At 54.8% G+C, this 26,801-nt stretch overlaps 1 protein-coding gene across 1 annotated transcript in view; it reads right to left on the bottom strand.

Annotated features, from left to right (window-relative positions):
* ITPK1 (inositol-tetrakisphosphate 1-kinase) overlaps positions 1-26,801 on the bottom strand; it is a 122,334-nt gene that overhangs the window by 30,802 nt on the left and 64,731 nt on the right. Inside the window, exon 4 of the mRNA XM_024736274.1 lies at positions 15,192-15,309. Within this exon, the coding sequence (XP_024592042.1) occupies positions 15,192-15,309 (118 nt within the window). The remainder of the gene's footprint in view (positions 1-15,191; positions 15,310-26,801) is intronic.

The following is a 26,801-nucleotide window of genomic DNA, read 5'->3' as shown; positions in this document are numbered from 1 at the left end:
TTCCCTCCAGGAAGGGCGGCTGCACCCCAGCGTCTGGGTAGCTGCAGTGGCCCCAGCCTGCCCAGCACGACCCATCCCAGGTTCAACCCTTGGATGATCTGACGGGACAGACAGAACAAGTGCGGTGGCCCAGGGCTGGGGCTTCCTCCCAGCTGCTGGCGTTTGTTAACCAAGGAACCCCCTTCTTGGTACCCTCACCCCAGAATCATCTTCTCCCCACTGTGGCTGCAATACCCTCAAACCACTGGATTCCTGGCATCCTGCCCACCTCACCTACCATCCAGCCCAAACTACACACAGCGGCTGGATCCTGGATCATCTTCCTAAAACTCCGACCTATATATTGAAGCAGCTCTCAGCTCAATAACTGTCCAAGGCTGACGTGAGTGAAGAGCCTTTCCAGGCTCCTGCGACATGATTCTGTTTGCCTTCCCATTACGGGCTGCACTGTGTCCCCCCAAATTCGTATGCTGAAGGCCCAACCCTCAGGACCTCAGAATGTAGCTATTATTTGGAGATAGGGCCTTTAAAGAGGGGATTAAGTTAAAACGAGGTCACATGGGGGCCCTAATCCAACTGATTCATGTCCTTAAGAAGAGGAGACAGAGGGAAGACCATGACAAGACACGGGGAGAAGACAGCCCCCTACAAGCCAAGGAGAGAAGCCTCAGAGGAAACCAGCCCTGCCAGCACCTGGACCTTGGACTTCCAGTGTCCAGAAATGTGAGAAAATTAACTTCTGTGATTTAAGCCACCCAGTCTGTGGCGCTTTGCTGTAGCAGCCCTGGAAACCTAACTCACTTCCCAGCTCCTCCCAGATGCAGAGCCAAGATCGTTCCCAGCCACCGCCCGGCTCCATGCACAGTGGTCTCTTCATCACCCCCGACACACGCCTCTGGGACGCCCCTCTTCCCACCAGTCGGCAACAACCCGCTCAGCCGGTGTCACTCAGTTTCCCCTAAGCCCCTGGGAACAAGCTGTCTCATAACAATGACACCTCCCCAGCATCTCCTACTGGCAGTCTCACCTGTTCCACTACCATCTCTCTCCTGCATCGCTACCTTGTTTGCTTGCTCGTCTCTGGTCCCCTAGTAAATTTCCACACATTTGGGTTCTGACTGTGCAACCGGGCAGTACGTTCCTTGGGGTCAGGACCTGGCCTGACCCCTAGCTCAGTGCTGCTCAGAGACGGCAGCCGTCAGTGGAAACTCTCTGACAAGTGCACGTGTGTGAGATGAACTGAGTAAGTGTGAGCTGTGAGCCCAGAAACAAAAGGAGAAAGGGGGGCATGGAGGAACACAACTGACCAGCACAGGGAAAGAAAGGAGGTGGCCTGCAACTCCTCGACTGGCCACCACGCGGCGCTGTTTGTCTGGCACAGCCCTAGTGACTGTGGCCATGGGGCTTGAGTGCTGGCCTGGCCCGCCAACCCACAGACTCCAGTGTTCATGCCTCGTCTGGTGCCTGATTGTCCAAAGTCACCTGCCCCCTGCCGTCATCCTGTTAGGGGCAGGAGCCACGTGTTCTTGAATCCTAGACGGGGAAAGATGTCTGTGCATCCTGGGCGAGCCAAGTCTTAGCCTGACAGCCCCTCTGAAAACAACCGAGTGGCTTTTTGGCTCGTGGTAATGGTAGCCACCCAGTAATGCAGAACAGACAAGTCGGGGAGGGAAAGCAGCCGCAGGCCCGGATCAGGAGGCGGCAGCCAGGGAAGGCCCGGATGGCCGGCCCACGGACGAGAAGAGATGGAAGTGGTCTCTGAAGTGGAGCCGGGCCTGGGCGTGAGGAGGGCACTTCGTGTCCTTACCTTGACTCTCCTGCCCCCCCGCCGGTCCACAGTATAATGTCCCGTCCACCAGCCTGGCCACGGAAGGGCTCCCCAAGGCAGTGCTCTACCCTCGCCTCCCCTCTCTCCTCAGGAGGCATCTTCCTGGGATGCCCCCAAGCCGCCCCGCCCCACCTCGATAAGTCAGAACCTCTGCTGATTCCCCCCAGCGACACTCAGGAACTGTCCCCTGCTCTGACCCCGCGCATCCCCCCGCACCTACTTCCAGTTCATTCTGCATTCCCTTTATTAAAGGTGACTCATCTCTCCCTATAGCCTGAGGCCCCCTTGAGGCACAGGGGCTGGATTCGTGGGGGGATTTGTGTCGGGCTTCAAAAGGGTGGAAACGATTGGACAACGGTGACATCATCCTGTCTCTTCAGACCCATTCACAGCCCCAGATGACATGAAGTTGAAATAACATGTTTTGTTTTGTTTAAGTCATTCAAGTTCCAGCCCCTGAAGCCGCATGCCCTGGAGATGTGGGGACTGGGGAGCCTGACTCATGGGAACCACCGGGAAATCTGCCACGGCTTTGGGCTGATCCTGGGAGAGGCAGATCCTCATCCGCGTAGCCCCTCGTAGGCCACGGGTATATGCAGTGGTGGGCTGGGTGCCTGGGTTCCGATCCCAGGTCCACTGTTGCCCCCTGGGCTGGCCGCCCCTCTGTGCCTCTGTTTCCACATCTGCAAGATGCGGGTAACACCGGCTCCTACACCCTAGGCTCCTTGTGAGCATGTGAGGACTAGATGAGTCCCCGTGAGGGGCCGTGCAGGGGGAAGCACCACGTACGGCTTGGCTGCCTTCAGTTGGCATTGGGTCTGCTCCTCCTTGCGCGCTGAGGCCCAGTCAACAACCTGGGCATCCACTCTGAACCCACGATGGGGTGGAGGGCTCCCCAGGAGCTAGGACTCTCTCATGAGTATCAGGCTTAGGACACAGGTGGCCCTTGAGGTACCCGCTCCGGGAAAAGGGAGGAGAGAAGGCCCTGCCCGCTGCTCAGGCACCAAGGGCTCAGACGGAGTCGGAGGTTAAGCGAGGCCGAAAGTGAAGGGTGTACGGGAGCTGGGTGCTGAGGCAACCCGGGGCGAGCCTTCCCCAGGCACAACTGGGCACTCACTACTCACCGTCCAGTTCACCCACGGCGTCTGAGGGGAAGAAGGGCCTGTCATCTCAGAAGGTCACATGAGGACAGTGGATGTGAGGAGAGGCCAGGGTTCCATCCACCCAGGCCCATGGCCACACAGACCAGGCGGCGAACCTGGAGGCCTCAGGGCCCAGGAGCCAGCCTGGATGGTGCTCGTCCCCAGGACCCCCTGAGGGGAGGCAGAGAGAAGTGGCACTTCCTGAGTGCCGACAGGCTCATGCTGTGTCCCTGCCGCTCACGTGGTGAGGGAGGGCTCGGCAGGTGGGCCGTGCAGAGGCCCAGCCTGGTGCTGCCTGAGGCACAGGGAGGGCCGGACAGCCTTTGCTGGCTTGAAGATGGAGGGGCCCATGAGAAGGAATATGGGGGCTATAAGAGCAGAGGGTGGCCCCTTGCTGACAGCCAGCAGGGAAACTGGGACCTCAGTCCTACAGCCACAAGGAAGTGATTCCTGCCAACAAGCATGAGCCTGGGAGTGGGTTCTTCCTTGAGGCCTTTGGATGAGAACGCAGCCCAGCTGACACCTTGATTCCCATATGAGACACCCTGAGACCAGAAACCAGCCACGCCAGGTAGACTTCTGACCTACTGAACTGTGAGATAACGAAGGGGGGATGTTGAAAGCCACTCAGTTTGTAGTTACCTGTTATGCAGCAGGTAACTAATAGGCTTGGTTATTATGAGTTTTCAAAGAGGGACCTTGACTGTGTTATTTGGAGACACTGGGTAGGGGGATGGGTGCATTTCAGCAGTGGCTGCAGCCCGTACCCTGCTCCCTGGAGGCTTCTGAGGGGCCCCGCTAAGGCCCTGCTGCAGCTGCTACCTCCCTGCTACCAGCCTGATCCTCAGCTCCCCAGCTACAGGCGTGCTGTTGCGGAAAATACTGGAAGGTGGGGAACCAGCCTGAAATTGGGGGAGGGGGTGGCTTCTGGGCAGGGACAGAGGGGAACACAGGCCACAGGTCTGACAGTCCCCAGTCTGACATGGCCCTGGTCAGCTGGACCAGTTTCCATCCCGTCTGACTCAGCTAAGGACCTGTTTCTTCTCGAGGGGACAGAGTGCTATCTGCACCCAGTGTGCTCAAGGCCAGGAGTGTGGAAGTTAGACACTGGCCCCGGTGGAGACAGGTACATTCCTGAGTCCCATTCCAGCTGTGGAAACGGTTGCTGGAAACACGGATTAACTCTGTGGCAGCTGTTTGCACAGATTTATGGCCCCTTCCGGACCCACAGGCTCACTGCCCCACTCGGCTCCAACTCCCAAAATGCAGCAGCCTTTGATGTTTTCAAGACGTTTAAAAAATAATATTTGAAGTGCTCTCTCTGGCCATACATATTCTAAAAGCAGAATAGAAAATGTTAGCTTGGTCCAGTGCAAAGATGAAGCTTCCAGCAACATAACAATCCATATAGTTAAACAATAAGACAATCTCCTTAACCCCCAAAGGGGCTCTAACCAATCAATAAGAAAAAGACCAACAACCCAAGAGAAAAATGGGCAACTAATATGAAAAAATTCATACACAGAAGAAATGCAAAGGGACAACAGACACAAGAAGAAATGCGTAATCTTGTCAATCATGGAAGAAATGCAAATGAAGGTAAGACAGTTATCATTTCTCCAGCAGCCACACACTATAAGGAGTAAAATTTGTTCAAACCTTCTTTTTTTGTGTGTGTGCGGTACGTGGGCCTCTCACTGCTGTGGCCTCTCCCATTGCGGAGCACAGGCTCCGGACGCACAGGCTCAGCGGCCATGGCTCACGGGCCCAGCCGCTCCGCAGCATGTGGGATCTTCCCAGACCGGGGCACGAACCCGTGTCCCCTGCATCGGCAGGCGGACTCTCAACCACTGCGCCACCAGGGAAGCCCTGTTCACACCTTTTGAAGAACAATCCAGCAATATCTGCAAAGTGAGAAACATTTATAACATCTTCGGGAAATTCCACTTCTAGGGATTAATTTCACAGACCTATGCAAAGACCTGTGTTTACTGCAGCTCAGTTAAAAGAAAAAATCCAAATCAAACTGGAATGACTTTATGAGCCCAGTATAACTGAGTAAATTATGGGTTTTTTCATTCACATGCTGAAATCTTATGCTGTCATCAAAAAGGGCAGATCAGACCTAGTCGTCCTCCTCCTGGAAAGAAGCCAAGACATATGTTCAGTGGAGAAAAAGCAAGTTATAGGAGAACACAAGTAGTAGGACACTGTTTCTTTTCTTTCTTTCTTTTTTTAAGCACACATGTATTTGTACATGTATGAGAAGAGTCTGGAAGGATGGATTCCATACTTAAGAGCGGCTGCCTCTGGGAAGAGAGGTGCGGGCCAAACACATTTGAGCCACTGGCAATCAGGGCCCTGCCTGCTGACAGAGGGACTTCAGGACCACATCTGAGCAGGGCTGGGGGTGAGTGGCCCTCAGGAGGCATCCAGTCCAGCAATTCCTGAGGTGCGCTGGGTGGACCAGGCCTCTTACCATAAGCGCAACAAAAACGAGAGGGGGGCCCATAACTGATTAAGTGGAAAAGGCTAAATATTGCTGTATTTCATCGATTCTAGGGCGTGGGTTTGATTTTCTTTTGTTTTCTTCATTTTCCATCTCTGAAGTTGAGATGTGACTCATCATTTATGGTGTGTCAGAATTTAATTAGCATTTTTTTCTCTATTTGTAAATATAAGCTATCAGCGCAACTTCCACCGGTGGTAAAATTCAGTTTGCCCGCCTCTGAGAGACTGAAGATTCATATTAGCACATAAAGGCTCTGAAAAGTCCTGCAGCAAAGAAACGTGTCTACTTCCGATTTCTCCACCATATCTGACACAACCCCCAACTTTTCCTTTTCCTTCTTAATTCTTATCTTTGCCTTTCCCTTTGTTTACAAATGAGATCATGCTGGGGCTCCATGGATGCCCTTCCCCACCATGGATGTCTGAGAAGGCAGAGAAGTCCCTGTCACTTTCCAGTGCAACTGGGGCGAAGGGAGGCACACTCACTCTTTAAAACTCTGTATAGGGACTTCCCTGGTGGCGCAGTGGTTAAGAATCCGTCTGCCAATGCAGGGGACACGGGTTCAAGCCCTGGTCTGGGAAGATCCCACATGCCGCAGAGCAACTAAGCCCGCGCGCCACAACTACTGAGCCTGAGCTCTAGAGCCTGCGAGCCACAACTACTGAAGCCTGCGCGCCTAGAGCCCGTGCTCCACAACAAGAGAAGCCACTGCATTGAGAAGCCCGCGCACTGCAACGAAGAGTAGCCCCTGCTCGCCGCAACTAGAGAAAGCCCACGTGCAGCAACAAAGACCCAATACAGCCAAAAATAAATAAATTTATTTAAAAAAAACAAAAAAACTCTATACAAAAACCATTTGGCAAAAACCGCGATAGCAACAACTGTCATCAAGAACCATCAATGGATGCTTTAAAAAAAAAAAAAGTGTGTAAAAGTCTGACAAGAAACAGGATGACTGCAAAGTGTCTCCTTATGAGATAACTGCCAACACAAAGAGAAAAACAGAAATTTGCAGAGGAGAACCATGGCAGACACAACTCTGACCAAATAATCTATTAGCCAGAGGGAAGACACATCGATGTCATGTCCTCCTGATCGGAGGGGGGAACAGTATTGCTGGTGTGGCGCTCCTGCCCCAAATGCAGACTCCCCACCTACTCAGGGGAAAACATCAGATACCCCCAAATTGAGGGACACGCAGCAAAATAAACAGTCAAGGCTCCTCCAAAGTGTCAAGGTCATGAAAGACAAACAACCTGTGGCCCCGATCTAGGTGGACGGAGTCCACAGATGGACAACCAGACTGGATCCTGAGCCACGAACAGGGTAGCAGTGGGACAGCTGTGAAATTGTTTAATAACCGTATTGCTATTGATGTGAATTTCCTGGCTTAGAGAACTATAAACTGTCACACAAGATGTTGACACTGGACGCAGCTGTGCAAAGTTATACAGACGGGCACTTTGTGTAGCATTTTTTGCACCTTTTTTGGGTAAGTTTAAAATTACAACAATTATACTAAAAAAATTGTATACAGTCAGCCCTCTGTATCCACAGACTTCAACCAACCACGAATAGAAAATATTCAGGAAAAAAAATTCCATTAAGTTCCAAAAAGCAAAACTTGAATTTGTCATGTGCCAGCAAATATTCACACAGCACTTTATTGTATTTACATCTATTTACATATAATTTGCATTGCATTGGGTATTAGAAGTAATCTAGAGATGATTTAAAGTATATAGGATGGGACTTCCCTGGTGGCACAGTGGTTAAGAATCCGCCTGCCAATGCAGGGGACACGGGTTCTAGCCCTGGTCTGGGAAGATCCCACATGCTGTGGAGCAACTAAGCCCGTGTGCCACAACTACTGAGCCTGCGCTCTAGAGCCCGCGAGCCACAACTACTGAGCCTGCGCTCTAGAGCGCCCATGCCAAACTACTGAAACCCGCGCGCCTAGAGCCCGTGCTCCGCAACAAGAGAAGCCACCGCAATGAGAAGCCCACACACCGCAACAGAGAGTAGCCCCCGCTCGCTGCAACTAGAGAAAGCCCATGTGCAGCGACAAAGACCCAACGCAGCCAAAAATAAATACATACATACATACATAAATTTATAAAATGCTATAAAAAAATAAAGTATACAGGAGGCTGTGTGTAGATTCTGTGCAAACACTGCGCCGTCTTACGTAAGGGACTCCACCCTGAGTCTGGTATCCGTGGGGGTCCTGGAGCCAATCCATCACAGATACGAGGAATGCTATGTGAACTTGACAATACATCCATAAAACTGATATAATTAAAAATAAACACAAACATGGGTGTGGGTGCTCAGGAAGGATGGATGGAGAGGGGAGTGCTGTCCAAGGGGCCTGGTCACAGGGCCACAGAGGTCACGATCAAGGATGCCAGCATGGATTTGGTGCTAAAAGGAATCTCAGGAACCCAGGACTCATAGGGTCACAACACACCGCGTGTGGTCTGAAACACCACAACCCAGTGTCACCCAGGAGAATTACCATCTATTGAGTATTTATGCCTTAAATGCATAACCACGTTTAATCCTTACAACAACCCTGTGAGGAAGGGGCTGCTATCATTATTCCCATTATACAGATAGGAAAGCTGAGGCTCCGTGGTGCAGTTAAATAACTGGCCTAAGTGCACACAGCCAGGCCATCTGAGTCCAGATTCACTACAGCACTGCTTCTGTAGAAAAGACTACTGCAGAGGTGTGTGTCCCCTGGACTGAGCTGGAGGCACAGAGTGGCCAATGGTCAGTCCTCCCACCTCTCTGGGCCTCTCGCCTCATCTTTAAGATACGGAGAACAGTTTGGGGGCATCAAGAGCTCAAGATCTCTTTCGGGAGCTTCCCTGGTGGCGCAATGGTTGAGAGTCCGCCTGCCGATGCAGGGGACGCGGGTTCGTGCCCCGGTCCGGGAAGATCCCACATGCCGCGGAGCGGCTGGGCCCGTGAGCCATGGCCGCTGAGCCTGCGCATCCGGAGCCTGTGCTCTGCAACGGGAGAGGCCACAACAGTGAGAGGCCTGCGTACCACAAAAAAAAAAAAAAGAGAAAAAAAAATCTTTCGGCTGGAAAGACACTAGGTGGGTCTTACATTCACACTGAAGTGTAAATGACTGTTGTCTAGTACTTTCTGATCAACTTTGACCAACAGGTGTGTTTGAGCATCCGTCTGCCCTACCATGTCCCAGGGAAGAGATGTTGAGATTTCTCACCTGAGCACTGGGAGACTGCGTGTGAAGGGGGAAGAAGGCTCTGGGGATCTCGAGTCTGCAGGGGTCAGTCAACTCAACAAGGGGAAAGGGAGCCAGAGGTCACAAAGACAGCGTCTGGCTCACCTACTGGCCCAGGTCAGCCTTGCACAGGCAGGGGCTTCAGGGACAGGCCTGGAGGAGCCATCAGGGCCTGGGTTGGTGCGGGGGGTCACTCGGGAGTGCCTCCTGAGAGGGCGGGTCTGTGGGTCAGGAGGAAACATGGTTCCCAGCAGGGTCTGTGTGAGGCGCCAGACAGGCCCGAGCATCTCCGTGTGCCAGCAGATGAGCAGGAAGCCTGGCATCTCGTCCAGAGCCTCTCTTTTCTCAACTGAAAAAGGGGATCATTACAGCCCCCTCGGGAGGGTTAGCAACAAGGGGAGGAGAAGCCGCCCACCAAGGGCCAGGCCGGCCCTACGTGCTCTCCTCACGACACCCTGGGCGAGGGCGTTTACCTCCTCCGTGCAGGTGACAGATGGGAGACTCGCCAGGGCTCAGGAGTGACTCGGGCCCCGGGGCAGGGCCAGGTTCAGGACCAGCTGCCTCCTAACGTTGACACGGGGCCCACCTCGGCCTGGTCGACAGGCGGTGCTCCACTACCACCCTGCTCTGCAGACCCCGCACCTCCATCCGGACGCGGGGTCTCTGCCTGCATGGCTGGAAGTGACTGACGTGGGAACGAGGACAATGTTTCTCCCAAATGCCCCAAAGTCCTGGAGTGCAATCAGGCACCGAGCACCCACGCAAAGGCCCCGCCTCCCTGTCAGCCCACGGGGCCCGAGCCTCTTCCGTGGCCACCCGCTCCGGCAGTGTGTCCAGGCCTGGCCTGGCGCCGGTCCTCCCTCACACCAGACCCCTCGGCCCCATGACGTGGGCAGGCTGACACCCGGGGAGCCCCAGGGCAGATGGGTGCCACAGGGGCCAACTCCTCACAGGCCACCCGACAGGTGTGCGAAGCATCGTCCTGGTGGGTTAATCTAAAACTCCAGCCTCCTGCACAAAATCGGAGCTGGAAGCTAATCCTGACTCGGGAGTAACAGTGCTCGGGGGGCTACACTCCTCTCCTCTTTGTCCTCCAAGACTCCAGGCCCTGCTACTACCAGCTTCTGCCACATGCCTCCCACCCAAACCCCGGGCACCCTGTGGGACCAAGGGGAGGAGCTGAGAGCACCGGGAGCCCAACTCTGGGCCACACCCGCTGCAGTGGACAGCGCCAGACCTTCCCCACACCTCCCCCGAGGTGATGATAACCACGCATCACAGATAAGCAAACGACTCTGAGAGGGCCAGCGACTGCCCAGGCCGCACCAGTGGGGCTGAGATTTCAGCCCAGGCTTGTCAGGGCCGAAGCCTGCTCTCTTCCGTTACAATGTATCGCTGTTCTCAAAAGGGACAGGACTTTTGTTTCCTCAATAACCACACGGGGCAGAGACTACACGACTGAAGCAGGGATCTTGTCTGGACAATGCCATCGCCTGGACACCAGAGGGCACCCGGGGGCAGTGCCAGCTGGCGGAGCGAGAGCAGCAGGGCCGGAGCCCACACTGCATCCATCGTGGCCTCGACCCCTCCTCGGCAGGCCGGGAGCCGGATTCGGGAACCACTGGCTAAGAACCCACCCAGATGGCGTGGGTTCAAACCCCAGCTCTGCCCCTAGTAGCTCTGCGGCCTTAGCCAACTAGATTCAATGGATACGGCATCCTCACCGCTACGGGGTGGTGACAGTACTGCCCGTCTCACAGGGTCATCGTGAGGATGAGATCAGCTAATACAGTGCTTGGCGTGCAGTCGGGGTGCCCCCTGAGCGCCGACAAAGCGGCCCTAGAGGAACGGTGACCTGCAGGCACCACAACACTGGGGACACAGGCGGGCCTGGGGCCCAGGCCTTGACTCCAAGTCCCCTCCCGCTCTCTCCTCTCCCACCCACGGCCCTCCGCAGCTCACCAAGGGCGGACAGCCGGCCCCCACCTCTGAGTGAGAACCCCCAACTCGACCACACACGCCCACCCCGCGGCGGCTGCTCTGCGGGGATCGGGTCTCCCAGGCTCTACAGAATGTCATTTTCTCTTTGCTTGGTGTCTAGATTACTCCATTTCAATCCAGCCTCTAAACGGCCTGCAAGATGAGCCCTGATTAAATTCCCATAAAACCACAGGCAGAGACGCTCGATCTGCGGTGTGCACCCCCCGTCCCCAGGGAGGCCCGGCATCCGGACGGCCATCTGTCACCCCCAGAGCGCATGTGTGGGAGCTGCCGGGGCAGCCACACCTCATCGGCAGCCGTCTTGGAAGGGCCTCTGAGCCCTTTGCCCTGTGGCCTGAGACCCCCCACCACCTGCTGCCCCCAGGGCCAAGGACACAAACCCACAATCTCCAGTCACAGCCCAGCTTTCTCGCCCATCGCTCCGGCCAGTTCAGGAGTCGGCTAGAGCCTTGCCCAGGATCACTTGTCCTAGGGCGGCAGAGCCAGGCCTTGGTCTCGGGGCTTCCACCTCAGAACCCCGGCCCTATGCGGAAAGCAGGTGCCCACGAGAGAAGAGGCCTGCAGGTGCGTGTCCAGCAATCTTGGCTGGTGGTGCCGCCTCCCGCTCCCCGCAAGCCGGCGGCAGGCAGCGTTCAGCTTCTGGGAGGCTCCTGTACTTGGTTTGAACTGGATCCAGGTCTAGTGCCATCTCTGCCTCTGGCTAAAGGGTGTGGGTGCAGCCCCGCCCAGAAGCAATCACCTGTTAGGGAAACCTGGGGCCCAGGCACTCCGTCAGCTGCTGATCTCATGTCGTGTGAGCTGTTATGTGGAAGGAACGTGCTGCTGAGGCCGCCCACCCTGGCCAGCTGGAAGGGGAAAGGCCATTCCAAGAGCCATTCACCCATGGATGCCGCAGGCAGGAACCCACTCCCCGGAGGGGAAGGCGGACAGCTAGCTGTGCCCCAGACTCATCCTCCCCGTTCTGCCATGGTGACGGGGCTCCCAAATGTTAGCTGGCCACATGGCTGCCCAGAATAAAGACCACTTTCCCCGATTCCCTTGCAGCTCAGTTTGTAACTCGGTTCTGACCACTGAGGTATGAAAGAACATCACTGTAGCTTGCAGAATTCTTCCTTAGAAGATACCCAGGGCTGTTTCCCTTTGCTCCCTTTTTCTTAGTCCCCTCTCCATCCTAACGTCTAGACTGCAGATGTGGTGGTGAGAGTTTCAGCACCACCTTGGACCAGGAGGGCCACGCCAGAAGAACAACGAGCTGGGGGAAGCCTAGGTCCCCGCCGTCACTCGCCAGCACCGGCCAGCCTTCCTCTGGGCTTTTACGCGAGAGAGAAACGAAGTCCATCTCATTTAATCCACCGTCCAGGTCTCTGCTATGGTAGCAACTTTGTCAGGGTGTTTCAGACTGACACGTCTGCAGCGGGAAGGACCCTGCCTCCCCTCCAGGCTCTGAATTAGGAAAAGATAAGCTCTGGGAGCGTGGAACTGAGATGGCACCAACCACACAGAGCCGCCCAGGTCCTCAGACAGGTGAGGCTGGAAGCTCTGGGCAGCAGGCCTCACCTGTCCCCCACAGCTGATGCTCTGTGCAGCGATGGATGGCCCGAGCGTGGACCCTCGGTCCAAGGGCTCTGCCTGTTAGCCCCGGGAGACCCTCCCCATGTGTCAGAGCCCACCAGCCCACCCCCAGTGCAGAGCAGGGAGCCCTGTCACCTCCCTGCAGCAGCCTCACCCACTGCCCTGTCTTCTGTGCAGCCACCAAGGCTCTCTGAGGACAGGGAGAGCCACGCTGGCACAGGGGTGGCGACAGCTCCAGGAGTTTCTGCCAAGCCCCTTCTCCCAACACAAAAGCGGTGTCATCTGGACTGCTGTACCTGAGGAGCTAAAAGGGTCATTACGGCCCTTTACAGCAGGACTTACAGGGCCGCGAGCCTCCAGTAATCGCAGGAGTGCGGCAGGGGAGCGCCAGGGATGCGCTTCCCAGAGCAGGTTCTCTGTATCTGCGCCAGGAGCAGCCTGGCCTCTGGGAGGATGGGAGGTGGGAGCCAGCAGTGCTTCCGCATGTACTGCCCCGGGTGGGCAGGAAAAGGCTCCAGGAAGTCCCAGCCTCTGCCTGCGCTCCTGGAAGAATACCAGCCCGGCTCGGCGTGCACGATAAGGAAAGCCCAGGGTGCAGCGGTCACGGCCCACCCACACAATTCCTGCTGGCCCAGGACCAAGCCGGTCTTGAGAGTTTGGTCAACAAGTTCTCACTGGGCCCCCTAGCAGGCAGCCCCTGAGCTGACCTCAGCTGGGCTGGAGCTGAGTGGGGTCTGTCTGTGTCCCCGCTGGGGGCCAGTCACCAGCCCCTCACACCTGTGGCTGGGTGGGAGGCCACCCTCACAACAGTAACGGCCACCAAAATCTCCCTCTAGGCCGCGTCTGCACTGCCTGCCTGAAATGTACTCCCATCTCCTCACCCACCAGCTCCCGTACCTTCAAAGGCTGCTCTCGAATGGAGTTCCCAACTGCCCAAGGTGTTCGAAGTCCCCCCTCTGACCGATGGTCTGCAAGTCCACACAAGCACCCCACTTCAGCTCCCTCCCTGCTTCATTCACACCCCCGCCCTGCCTGGGAGGCTTTCGCCCCCTCAGTACTCACCCCCCAGCGACAACCCTGCTGCCTGTGCACCCTGCAGTCCAGCCCGCTGAACACACGTGCTCACACTCTAGGCCTGAGCTCACCCTTGATGCCAGCCCTGATTCTCTACCCATGAAAATGGAGACAGATTCCAAGATGCAATCCAGATGCCTCAGCGCGTTCCAGTGTAAAGCGCTGAGCAGGAACAGTGGCTCCCATTCCTGGGTGACCCCATACTGTCATCTCCTGTCCCTTCGCAGACAGTTGGCATCTAACACACACACTTCCTGGGAAAAGGTGGATTTCCTTTCCAGAACCAACGTTCAGCTAAAACATCACTATAGATCTTCCTTCTCATCTGGGGGTTCTGGTTCAACCCAGGGAAAGAATGCAAAGGGAACGGAAGTTGACACGGTCACTGACCACTCCAGACCCAAGGATGGGAGGATGCTGGCATGATGAAAAACGCTGCCTGCTTTGGGGCCCCCCAAGAATGTCATGTCCATGTCGTCTCCTGGTGACGGCCAGGCGCCCAGGGCAAAATGCCTCAAGACCTCTTCCAGGACAGCCAGGTCCACCAGCCAGCTCTTGAACAGGGCAGGTTCCTTAGAGAACCAAGCACTCACCAATTCTCCTGACCAGGGTCCATGACTGCATCCATGGCAGGTGCTTGCTAGATCCAGGGCCCTCTGACTATGGACATGAAAGTCAAGCTTAGGGGTTAGGAGCTGGGGAGCCTGAGTCAGAGAGACGTGGCTAGATTCTAGCTCTGCAGCTTACAGGCTTGGGTGATGCTGGCACACCTGTTAACCTCTCAGAGCCTCCTGTGCAAAACAGGGAGGATGGATGATCTGGCCCACCTTTATAAATAAGCACCAGAAGAGAGACTGTAAGAAGAAGGCTTAGCCCAGTGCTGGGCACACGGCACGTACCCAATAAATCCTGCGCTTATTCATCCCCATGCTGGTCCTGTGAGCCAAAGCACCCACTGGTCCAACCATCACGTGAACAACACCTGGGGCCAAGTCACCATCCAGGTCAGGGTTCAAGGCAGCCCCTTTAGGTCACACACATGCGGCCTGGATGGCAGGATGCCTCTCCTGCCTCTAGGAGGATTCTCACGCAGCCCCAAGGCCCAGGCAGAGCACTTTCTCTTCAAGTGAAAGAAGAACTCTCAGCGGGAACGCCTGGACCAGGGGGCAGAGCTAGGAGGTGACTGTGGACGTGAACCTTTCCAAAAAGCCCTTCTCACATAAACAAACACCTTGGAAAGGCAGCCTGACTTCTCTGGAGCTGCCCTGCCCTGGGACGTGGGGAGGATGAGTCCTCAGGGGCAGGGGCCCGCAGCTGGCAGGAGACGCTCCCGCAGCTGAGAGGGGGGCTCCCGCCTGCGAGAACAGAGCGTACCCTGCAAGGTCCAGCCGCCACATTACATATCTCCATGTGTTTGATCAAAGGCCCTTCAATTTCTCTGTTTGTCTCTTTCGCCCGGTTACGTAACTCCACTCGCCCGCCTGCCGCTGAGCTATTCTACACGCACTTCTGCTCCCTAACCACTGTCTTATCTGGATACTTCATCACCACTCGTGGGTTTAAGACAACAAAACTTGAAGTGGTTGGAGCCAGTCTCCCAAAGAGAGCACCCTAGGACTTTTACTTCCTAACTCTGCTGGCCACAGAGGGAGAAGGAAAGGCCCTCCCCAGAACGTACAGCTGCTTCCTGTGTCAAAGTGCTTAAAAAGACCGGACCCCCGTCCCTCCTCCCACCCCACGCAATGACCACCTTGTGTCCACGAGCTGGGCCGACTGCCACGGATGCTGAGCCACTCACGTCCGTACCTTTCATGTAGGCCTCGATCTTCCGGATGAGCTCATAGGACTTGGACCGGTCAAGCAGGGTTCTGATGGCGGGAAGGGGGTCCAGGACAATGGTCTCAGGGTGGGCATCCATGTATTCCTGAGAGGAAAGAACACTCCTTCCGGTTAGAGAGGGAAGACTGATGCTGAAACGAGGGTGACAAGAAGGTTTCGTCCCACGTGCCATCCCCACATCCATCTCTCTGTTCTCCATCCCCCCACCAGCCCTGACCTCTGGTTGAGGCAACACCTGGTCTCAGGAAACTGCCTCTACCCACTCAGCCCCACTGGGGCCACGTGACTTTGGTCAGGCCAATCAGCATGTTCCACCTCCTGGGGCTGCCGGCTCAGGAGAGGACATGTGACCCGAGTCCACCCAATCAGAGGCAGGCTCAGCGCCGTTGTTGGAAATGCTGGGACAGGAGCACTGTCCCTCCCTGAGGACAAGAGGAAGCTGGGAGACCGGGCAACTGGGAGCAGTCATCCTGGGATCTGAAGGAGAGAGAGCTGACGGAGCCCAAAGTGAGAAAACAGAGCCGGGAAAAGGAGAACAAGTCAGTTCTGGTCAGCTTGCGCAACTCCTGGATAAAGCCTCACCTGAAACCCGATCTGCTCCACGGGTGGATTATGCTCAATGAGCGGCCAGCACCCTGAGCTGATAAGGGTTCTGAGGCAGGGCTGGGGAGAGTGGGATGCCACGGTTCAGTAGGTCTGTGGGAAGGTGATGAGACACTCGCCATGGGGCAGCCACCCGGCCCGCAGGTGCTCACTCCAGTAAGTGCTTATTAATACCCATTAGCTTCATGGTAGACCATGGAAATGCAAGCAGAACTATGATAAGGTTAGTCTTTAAGGAAGTTACAATCTTCTTGGGGAAATAACGTTAAGGCACATGAGGAACAAGAAACCATTATTTGCAATGTAATTCAACAGAAGACAGAGCAAGATGTGTCCAGGAAAAGAACTCAAGGATCTTGGGCCGCCGTGAGACACCGCTGTGACTCCAAGAGCTCCAAGTCACAACAGGGGGCTAGAGCAGTTTGTCAGGAAGACAAAGTAAATGAGACCATCCCTCTGGCTCTAAGACTCCACGATTCTATGGACACAAACGGGGGATGCTGGAGTAACGGGAGAGGGGCTCAGAGACAAGGCTGGGCGCAAGGAAGGCCATTCACTAGCTGTTGTCGCCACTGTGGGTTGAACTGTGCACACCCACCCCCGGATCTGTTCAAGTTCTAACCCCCGGTCCCTGTGAACATGACCTTATTTGGAAATGCCTTTACCGACGGAATCGAGTTAACATGCGGTTATACAGGATTGGGATGGACCCTCATCCACTGACTGGTATCTTCAAGGCGAGGAAAATCCGGACACAGAGACACACAGGGAGAAGGCTGTGTGAAGATGAAGGCAGTGACCGAGCTCAGCTACAAGGCAAGGATGGCCAAGGACCACCGGCCACCAGCAGATTCCCCCTCAGTCTCCAGAAGGGAACCAATCCTGCAGACACCTTGATTTTAGACTTCCAGCCCCCTTAACCGTGAGAGAATGAATGTCTGTTGTTTTAGGCCACTTAGTTTGTGGTACTTTGTTACGGGAGCCCCAGGGAATAAATACACCAATTCACCCCTCCCCGCCCATTCCACAAGATCTGTCAGCGAGGTCAGCAGAGGCCAGGAGCAAAAGCCATAATGCTTCTCTTCTAGTAAACCTTATCGGAAAAAAGAACGCTCCATTTGGGATTTTTTTCCCCCTGGTGAACCTATTTTGGTTCCTAGCAATCATTTTTAAGAGCTCTCAACACAAAAGCCAGAGATCCATATCTACCTCTCTGAAATCTGTTCCCGCCTTATGTTTCATACCAAAGTAGCTGGTTATGAGCTTATTGGTGTCTTTTTCTCTGGATGTTTAAAAGAAGTCTCCGTCCCTGAGGGGTGGCCAGTGCACGCATCTGGGGAGGCCTTCGTCCTGTCCTCACACCTGTAAACGCCACAGGGCCTACACGCTCTCGCCGCAGAAGGTCCTCTCCCGGCACGTGCGCCTGCAGACCCAAATGCAGAACAGAAGCTGCCTTCGCGACTTCCTCCTCCTCCTGAGAGCCTGGCCCGCTGCCCTGCTCTACAGAACAAGCAGGCAGCTGATGCAGGAGGGCCCACGTCTGGCACCCCCAGGGGACGTGGGAACGAGGTGAGAGATGTCTGTAAGGAAGGTCTATCCAAGGATATAACTTGGATAGGTTCTCTCTCCTACAGCCTCACTTCAGGGTACCGAACCTCTCTGCTGTGGGCTCCCCAGAGACAACTCTCCCCATCGGCACTGTTCCTTTACCGGAGCTTGTTCCTTTGAACCAGATCTACGCTGCCACAAGAGCATGTCGTTCGTGAGACACCAAGATCGACATATACGACCGAAATCATGTTAATGTCCTCACATTAAAAGGTCATCCACTCAACAAACTTCACAGCATCCACAGAGCTCAGGGCATCGTGCAGGGCGCAAACAACACTGGACGAATGACAGCCTTCTAGGTTTTCCCCTACCAGATCTGGCCAATGAATTCACGTTCTGGGCTATGAACTGAAAACACTGCAATGCCCTCACCACCCACCGCCAGGAAGCAGTGCAGTACAGAGGGAAGAACAAGGCACTGAGAGTCAAGAAACCCAGTCTCAGGGCTTCCCTGGTGGCAGTGGTTAAGAGTCCGCCTGCCGATGCAGGGGACACGGGTTCGTGCCCCGGTCCGGGAAGATCCCACATGCCGTGGAGCGGCTGGGCCCGTGAGCCACGGCCGCTGAGCCTGTGTGTCGGGAGCCTGTGCTCCGCAACGGGAGAGGCCACGACAATGAGAGGCCCGCGTACTGGAAAAAGAAAAAGAAACCCAGTCTCCCGCTGTGATCACCTTCCGCTGTCACCTTGGGCGAGCCATTTGGTTTCTCTCGTCTCGGTTTCCTTGTCTGTGAGTCGCGAGTATAAGTTGGAGAAACCTAGGAGTAGTGTTTAGGAGGCACACTTCAAGGCCACACACATGGGGCTGTTCTAGAACAGGACGGGCAGCCACTGGTAGAGGCTTTACAGGTAATGGCAGGGACACACACAAGCTCACTGCTTTCCTTCAAAAGGAAGGCGACATCAGAGACGTTGCTTCGACGGGCTGGCCCAATTCTCTCCCAGCCACCGAGGTCCAGTAAACCAGGACCCGCCCTCAGATGTCCCCACCGCAGGACCGAGAAGAATGTCCACATGGTTGGCAGACAACACAAAGCTGGTTCTGGTTCCACTTTTGTGCATTAGGGCAGCGGCCTTTACTGAGAGAACTCAGACTCATGAAGACGTGAACTGAAGCCAAAGAAGCTAGAAGAAACCAAAGGAGGGAAGATGTGACCAGCAGGCACCGACAAGCTTTTGACCCGGGCTGAAAGCGTCAGAATTAACAGAGGGATTACTCCTAAACATGATCTCTTCGGGGACAAGGACGGAGAGGGCAAAGAAAGAGTTTTTCCAATCACCCCATTATCCACAAGCAGATTTTCCTCCGAGCCTTTCAGTTTATCTATGGTATCGCAGGCTTCATGTATTTTTCACAGGTCTCTTAGAATTACCAAACAAATTGCTGGAAGGGTGAGCGCCCTGTTACCGTTTTTATCACCACTCGAGGAAGAAAGGCCCAAACCGTCTCCATGGCAAATGGTAAACACATGTTCTGTTAGACAGCCTGCCTCGAAACACCTAGAAAGGGATCCTGAAAGTTAACAAGGAAGAGTCTGGCTTTAAGCAGCTAAAGCAAGGGAAACGCAGAGATATATAGCTCGGGGTCAGCAGGGCCAGGAAGAAGTCTAGAGAATACTGACAAAGGAGCACAGATGGGCCAGATGCCCCCGCCCCCCCGAGGCCCATGGGGTGATGACGCCAAGAGGGGCACCGGGCCCTCTGCTGGGCTGGGGAGGAGTGGGCAGGGGTCAAGTTTTCCCCACTGAGAATCTGAGCCGAATGAGAGATGAACCCAGATGAACGTGAGAGATACCATTTCCTCTGCAGTTCCATGTATGGCCAGGAAAGGAGAAGGAGTGGGACACAAGGATTTGCTCTCAGCTAATAGAAAATGCAGATGGGAGTCCCAAGTTCAAATCCTGCCTCTGCCACCTTATGTCTGTGAAGAAGAAACTGGAATTAATCTCTGACATTTCATTTCCTGTGTGTAAACGTACACTGTGAATAAAACCTATCTCAGGGAGCTGCCATGGACGACGAGATGACAGTGACAGATACGAAAAGAGTTGGTAGTGGGGGTTCCCTGGTGGTCTAATGGTCAGGACTCAGCTCTTTTTTTTTGTTAAGGTGTTGGGGGTAGGAGTTTATTAATTAATTTATTTTATTTTTTTGCTGTGTTGGGTCTTCGTTTCTGTGCGAGGGCTTTCTCTAGGTGTGGCAAGCGGAGGCCACTCTTCATCGCAGTGCGCGGGCCTCTCACCATCGTGGCCTCTCTCGTTGCAGAGCACAGGCTCCAGACGCGCAGGCTCAGCAGCTGTGGCTCACGGGCGTAGTTGCTCCACGGCATGTGGGATCCTCCCAGACCAGGGCTCGAACCCGTGTCCCCTGCATTAGCAGGCAGACTCTCAACCACCGCGCCACCAGGGAAGCCCCAGGACTCAGCGCTTTCTCTGCCATGGCCCCGGTTCCATCCCTGGTTGGGGAACTGAGATCCTGAAAGCTGCACGGAGCAGCCAAAATAAATTTTTAAAAAAGAAAGAAAGAAAAAAAAAAAAAAAAAAAGAAAAGAGTTGGTAGATACAAAACCAAAAAGGATTCTCATGGTTCTACAGCACACAGACCCTTAGGGCCCAACCCGACCTAAGATCTCTGAGCCCGTTGCCTGGCAGACAGGGGGTCGGGCCACCTCTGCACTTGCGGTGAGCAACCAGAGCATGACACAATCCCCGGCCCAGGGTAGCCGAGGCTGCAGCGAGCAACCCTCTGCAGACAGCTCAGGTCCTGACAGAGCCCAGCTGCAGCTGGCCAGCCCTCTCCTCACAGGGAAGCAGGAAAGGCACCCAGTATCCACCCCCTGGATCCTCAGGAGGTAACAGGGCTCTGGTCCACTCCCCCAAAACACCGCAGGTCTCTTTCTAGGAAGTGGTAGCACAGGGAACTATATTCAATATCCTGTGATAGACCATAATGGGAAAGAATACTAAAGGATGTATGTATACGTGCAACTGAATCGCTTTGCTGTACAGCAGAGATCAACAAATTGTAAATCAACTTACACTTCAATTAAAAAAAAAAGTGATGACTCATTTTTCAGAGATGTGTACTAAAACAATTTACAGGTTAAACATGATGTCTAGCATCTGCTTCACAATAACCGGGCACAGGGAAAGAAGTAGGTGAGGGGGCTTCCCTGGTGGCGCAGTGGTTGAGAGTCCGCCTGCCGATGCAGGGGACGCGGGTTCGTGCCCCGGTCCGTGAAGATCCCACGTGCCGCGGAGCGGCTGGGCCCGTGAGCCATGGCCGCTGAGCCTGCGCGTCCGGAGCCTGTGCTCCGCAAAGGGAGAGGCCACAACAGTGAGAGGCCCGCGTACCGCAAAAAAAAAAAAAAAAAAAAAAAGAAGTAGGTAAGGCACAGGTGAAGCACAGCGGCCACGAGCTGCTGACTCGTGAAGCTGGGTGACGTACGGGGAGCGCATTGCAGCATCCTCTCAAGCATTTTTAAATTTCCCAAAACAAAAAGTTTGGGGGGAAATGGAGGGAGTGGGGAAAGTAATGAGGTCCTCCCTTTCTTCAACTCCCTGCACCCACAACTGTGCCAGAAATGAGTCCGAACAGCAACACTATCTTTCAGGAAGGAGCAGGAGGCCGCCACCCAGATGGGAAACACAATGAGAGTTACTCATGGTAAAGATGATAATAAATAATCATAATTGATAATGATTTAGAATAGCAGCAGCTACCATTTACCCAGGACTGGCTACACGCACGCCACCGGGTAAAGCGGTCGGCAAGTACTATTTCTTTTAACATAAAAATCCTATGAGGTAAGAGCTAAAACTATAAATCTCTTAGAAGAACACACTGGTGTAAATCTTTGTGACCTTGGATTAGACAATGGTTTCTTAGGCATGATACCAAAAGTACAAGCAAGAAAAAATAGGTAAACCGGCCAGCATTAACAGCAGGACCTTATGCCACCTGCCTTGGACCTGGTGCTCTGGAGTGAGGGAGTGCCCGGGCACGGCCTCACCTCATCACGCTCGGGACCCAGCAGCTGGAAGGCTGCCTGCTGGGCCGTGTGCCCCTGAGAGCCCAGCCGGGCACAGCCTAGCCTCTAACCCCGACGGCAGGACTGGGAATTCAGGTTTGGTGGACGGTTCTGGAAATCTACGCCTCTGGAGGAAGGCGAGCTAGGATGGAGGAAGGGCCACCACACAGAATGCTGGGAGCCCCGTCTCCTCTCTGGGTCTCAGCTTCCTCTTCTGCCAAGTGAAGGCCATTGCTGGGAAGAGGTCTCACACGTAGGAAGGAGCTGGAGGCCGCCAGACCCGCGTAAATTCCTGCTTTCCCCACTTGCTATGTGGGGCCTCTGTAAGCTTCAGTCCTCATCTGTCCACAACTCAGTAGGGCAGGTCTAGAATAGGAAACAGAGGACCGAAGCCTGGGGCCAGCGGTGGGAGGAGGATGGAGAGGCTGGGAGCTGCCTGGACCTCCCACGAACGAGCAGAGTCTCCTACTGGGTCTCTGGGTGGCCGGCTGTTCGAAAGATGGCTTCGTGGGTTCACATCCAGCAGGCGCTTATGCAAGCCCCAGAGCGGGAGCGAGCCTGATGCCCTGTTCTTGGGGTGCTGTCAATCTCCGGCAGAGGCAGGGCAGGGAACAGCACGGCGAATGCTAACAAGGGGCACGTGCAGGGCTGGGTGAGCTCAGCACCGGCTCCCTGCCAAGCATTCTGCGCGTTAACCTGCAGCCTGGAGGGAGAATTTCACCAAAATCCTGCTGGCCAGGACCAGTGGCGGGGGGTGGGGACCAGGTTGGAAGCCATTCATGGAATAGGGAATTGATGGCGCCCAGTTTGTTGGAGAAAGTCCATCTCTTGGTTTGGTAACTGGCTTCCTTCCCTCCAGTGGCCCTGTTCCCCACCCCGGGAAGAGAATGTCACGGGGCAGGACAGGAGCTCTGCACTGGGAGTAGGAAGGGAGCCCACTGCCCAAGGCTGAGGAAGGACAGGAAAAGGGCAGGGCAGAGCCAGGCAGGGCTGGGCCGGGCCGGGCTCAGGGGAGCGGCACTGCTCTACTGCTTCATCGGGTGCTCGGTACACGGTGTATCTGTGTGTAGCAAAACTTCAGCAAGCTATTCACAACATGCACACTTTTCTCTGTGTATATCACGCTTCAATTAAAAAAAAAAAAAGGTGGGCACGGAGAGAAAGCAAGCACTGGACTAAACAGCAAGGCCCTGGGTCGCAGTCCCTGCTCTGCGGTGTGGCCTGCCTTGTGCTTACCCGGTCCGGGACTCCAGCCTCCCATGTGGAGTGCATCAAAAGTGGAAAACGGGGCCTTTCCCTGGTGGCGCAGTGGTTGAGAGTCCGCCTGCCGATGCAGGGGACGCGGGTTCGTGCCCCGGTCCGGGAAGATCCCACATGCCGTGGAGCGGCTGGGCCCGTGAGCCATGGCCGCTGGGCCTGCGCGTCCGGAGCCTGTGCTTCGCAGCGGGAGAGGCCACAGCAGTGAGAGGCCCACGTACAGCAAAAGAAATAATAATAAAGTGGAAAACGGGGCCCAGTTCCACCACGACCACCTCCACGGCCCTGGGAGCCACCACCACCGATCACGGCGGCGATCACTTGGGAATTACAACCACCTTTTGTGCTAAATACCCCAATGGGACTTCAGAATCCTGATTATCACTTGGTTCTAGAAGTAGAGAAGCAGCGGCACTCAAGATGAACCCCACACGCCACGCACAGAACTCTCCAAGAAGATTCCCGGAAGCCCACGAATCAGGGTGTTTCCGTTAACACTCAGCCACCAAGCGCGTGCTGAGGAAGAACTCAAATGACTTCCTTGTAGCTGTTAAAAATTACTCGTGGGGGCTTTTACAGGAAAGGGGGTGACCTTGGGCTTACTCAGCATAATCTCACTCCTTCTGGCTCTTCCTGAGAGCATGACCGGCACCCAGAGCGTTCAGCTGATGGCACAAAGGCTGGCCTTTTAACGAGCTCCTTCCACACCAAGTGGGAGGTGAAAGCCAGGAAGCTTCTAGTTCCTCAAGTCTTGACACCATGATGGAGGCCCTGGCAAGATGCTAGGATGTGTTACTATTATCGATCATTACAACAGTAATAATGATAGCAGCTAACTTTTCCTAAACGCTCACCAAGTGCAGGACAATGTCCTACACCTTGCAGCAACCGACACTATATTCCTCATAACAACCCTACATAGGAAGTCCTAGTAGCAGCCCCATTTGATAGACAGAGAAACTCAGGCTCAGAGAAGCTCAGTACCTTGCCCAGGCTCCCCCAGCTAGGAGGTAGCCAGGATGGGACCTGAACCCACACCATCTGGCTCCAGAGCCCTCCAGTTTCTAGTCAGTGAAACAGGCATAGCAAACCTGGGTAAAAAAAAAAAGCATCTCAATTCTAGCTCTAGCCAGGATCACTCAGGTTCATTCTTTAAAAAAAAAAAATTGTTTTTTTATTTTCCATTAGCTATTTATTTACATAAAACAAAAAAGACTGGATACTTTTACATGGGCACACGGTTACCACGTGGTGATGCTGAACCCTTCCTTAAGCACCAAGTCATGGAGGTTTAGTGGAATGAAAACTACTGGGAATCAGAAGCCTTAGAATCTTAGAATCTTGGTGTCACTAAATAATTTTGTGACATGAAAAAAATTTACATTTTCTCAGATCTAAAAACCTTCTTTTAAAACTTATGTTAAAAGGGAAAAAAAGTAAGCCTTTCTCACGTTCTGCCAGGCCAAGTCTTTAGCCTAGAGGCCTTTAGCCTGGTGGTTCAGCCCGTGAGGCCAGGCACACTGCGTCTGGTGGCAGCACAAGGAAAAACAAAAAAAAGGAAAGGCTGCAGGCCCATCTGCTTCTCCCATCACCCCAGGGTCTGCATCCCGCTTCACTCTTCACTCAAAGGCCCCCCCAGGGACCACCACACTGGGCCAGTCTGCATCTGTCCCCAACCTGGGATCAAGACAAACTAACACAATTGAAGACAGACACTTCTTAGGAGAGCAAACAAATGGCATGGCCGGACACCGGAGTCCACAGCGGCCTCTGGGAGGAGGATCCGCATGGCACCAAGGGAAGGACGCGTGCCCGACGCACAGAAGGGCCGCTGTGGACACTGCTGGGTGAAGGAATGGGCCCCGTGGAGGGAGGATTAACACTGCAGCAGTGTCACCAGCGATCCCACCTTCAGAGGCACAGTATATGCTTCTGCTGAGAGCGAGACCAGTCGCTGGGAGGGCAGCCGCAGGTGAGGATGAGGTCATGAGCCGGGCTGAGCAGAGTTTTCCGGGTGGACAACTAACAAATCCTCTGGCCAGACCACCGAAGCCTGTAATCAACTGAGGCCAGGACCCAGTGTCTCTGAGTCAAAGCCTTCCTGGCACCACTCAGAATACCTGCCTGTTCATTAGAGCTCACAGAAAACCACACACCATGGACAGTCCTGAGGAATCCACACTAGGCCCCAGAGCCTTGATGTAACAGTGCGCCAGGCAGCCACAGCCCTAGCTAAACCCTGCCACCCGTGGCTGTTCAAGAATCATAGGCTGAGGGTCTAAAGAGGCAGCCGGATCTGGCGTAGGGCTGCGCCTGGAGATTCCTGCGGCTAAACCTTGAGAGTAGGCCCCCAGGAGCCAAGAGAAGGTTGTGGCACCATCCAGTACATACTAGGGGCAGGAGCGCTGAGTCCAGCCACACAGGGAGCCATCTGCAGCCTACTGAGCTGTTCAGTGTGCAACCTGTGTAACTGTCCCTGACAGCCGGCCAGCCAAGGCTTCTGCCTTCCAATCACTGGCAGACCACCCCTTTCAGGCCAGCTGCAGCACCAGGGCAGTCCGGACCCCAGCACCAGGACCCTGAGGCACTGTGAAAGTTAAGGCAAAGGCAGAGTCTAGAAATCTGGGTTCAAGTCCTGGAATCACCATTAACTTTATGTGTGCTTCTGGAGGTCACAAGTTATCTGTATCTCAGATTTCTCATCTATAAACAAGAGAGTCAGAATAATGTATTTTTACCATCCTTTCTGACTTTTAAGTTCTAGGATTCTTTGATTCTGTGACATGATAAACAAAGAAAGCAAGCTCTTTGGGCCTGATGGAGCCAGACTGCTACATGGGAGCCCAGGGCCTGCTGCCCTCAAGCAGGTGTACAGCACTGTGACTGCACAGGACAACTTTGGCAGCGTGGTAGGACACAGCAGAGGGAAGAAGGCCAGCAGGACGGGCGCACGAGTGACAGATAATGGCTCCATGTCGGGGACAGACACCCACTCACTAGCTCAACCAAGCCCATACACACCCTGAGACTGTCCTTTGCAGTCACCAGATGACTCTCCAGCCCTCACAGACTCAGCCTGGCATGTTAGACGGCTTGTCCTCACCTACTACCGCTTCTCTAACTCTCCTCAAATGGCTCCCAGCAAGAGCTGGGCTTCCCCACCCAGCAGATGCCTTGGTCTTAATCAACCCTCGTTTGTATTCCAGAGAGATCTCAGGTGTCTGTGCGCCCAGCCTGAGGCCTCCCAGACAGCATGAGACCAGGGAGGGTGAGAGCCCGTGATGGGTGTGTATGTATGTTTGGGAGGGAGGGGGTCACCTCTTCAGCCTCAGAGCGGCCACATCCCACCCACCCTCACTGGGGGCTCGTAAGTGGACAGAGATGCGGGGGTGACTGGTGATAACAGAGTAGGACAGGGTTGCCACATGGGGGAGCGGGTGCGAGAGCGGGGAAGAGGAGGGGAGAGAGGGTTTCTGGAAGCCAATGACGTTGAGCCACGAAGGGTCACAGGCATGGGACGCGTGAAAAGACATTCCAAAAGCAGAGGCATGGGGTGAGGGGCCCGCGTGGCTAGGTGGACGTAGGTGAAGACAGGCGGGAGAGGCAGCTGGAGACAGACCAGCCAAGGGGCTTGGACTTGATCCTAAAGCAACAGGGTCCCGAGGCGGGGAGTGACGAGCCAGCTCTGAGTTTGGCGGTGACCTGTCTAGAGGTGTGCAAGGCTAAGGGGCCAAGCTTGGAAGGGACGAGGCCTGGGCAGCGTGTCAGGCGCAGTGCCGGCCTTGGGGGCACGTGCGCCGGGCTTCGCAGTTCAGGAAGGACAGAGATGCTGCCTGACCTTTGGCACGATACTGTCTCTGATCTGGCAGAGCTGCTGAAAGGAAAATGACGATGCAATTTGCCCCTCAGCCTATTTTGCTCTTCAGACCCGTTATTTAAACCCACGAGCTCAGGCCCGGGTCGTCAGGCCCTTGCGGCACAGGCAGTACAGAGGAGAAAGGTAGGGTGTGCACGAGCACCAGACAGGAGCAAGGCGGCCCAGACACTGCCCCTCCCAGGGCCCTGAGTGCCCCACGGAA

The sequence above is a fragment of the Neophocaena asiaeorientalis genome, unplaced genomic scaffold, assembly GCF_003031525.2.
Source record: "Neophocaena asiaeorientalis asiaeorientalis breed wild unplaced genomic scaffold, Neophocaena_asiaeorientalis_V1.1 scaffold152, whole genome shotgun sequence".
Lineage (NCBI taxonomy): Eukaryota > Metazoa > Chordata > Mammalia > Artiodactyla > Phocoenidae > Neophocaena > Neophocaena asiaeorientalis.
This window is presented reverse-complemented; position numbering and strand designations above follow the sequence as displayed.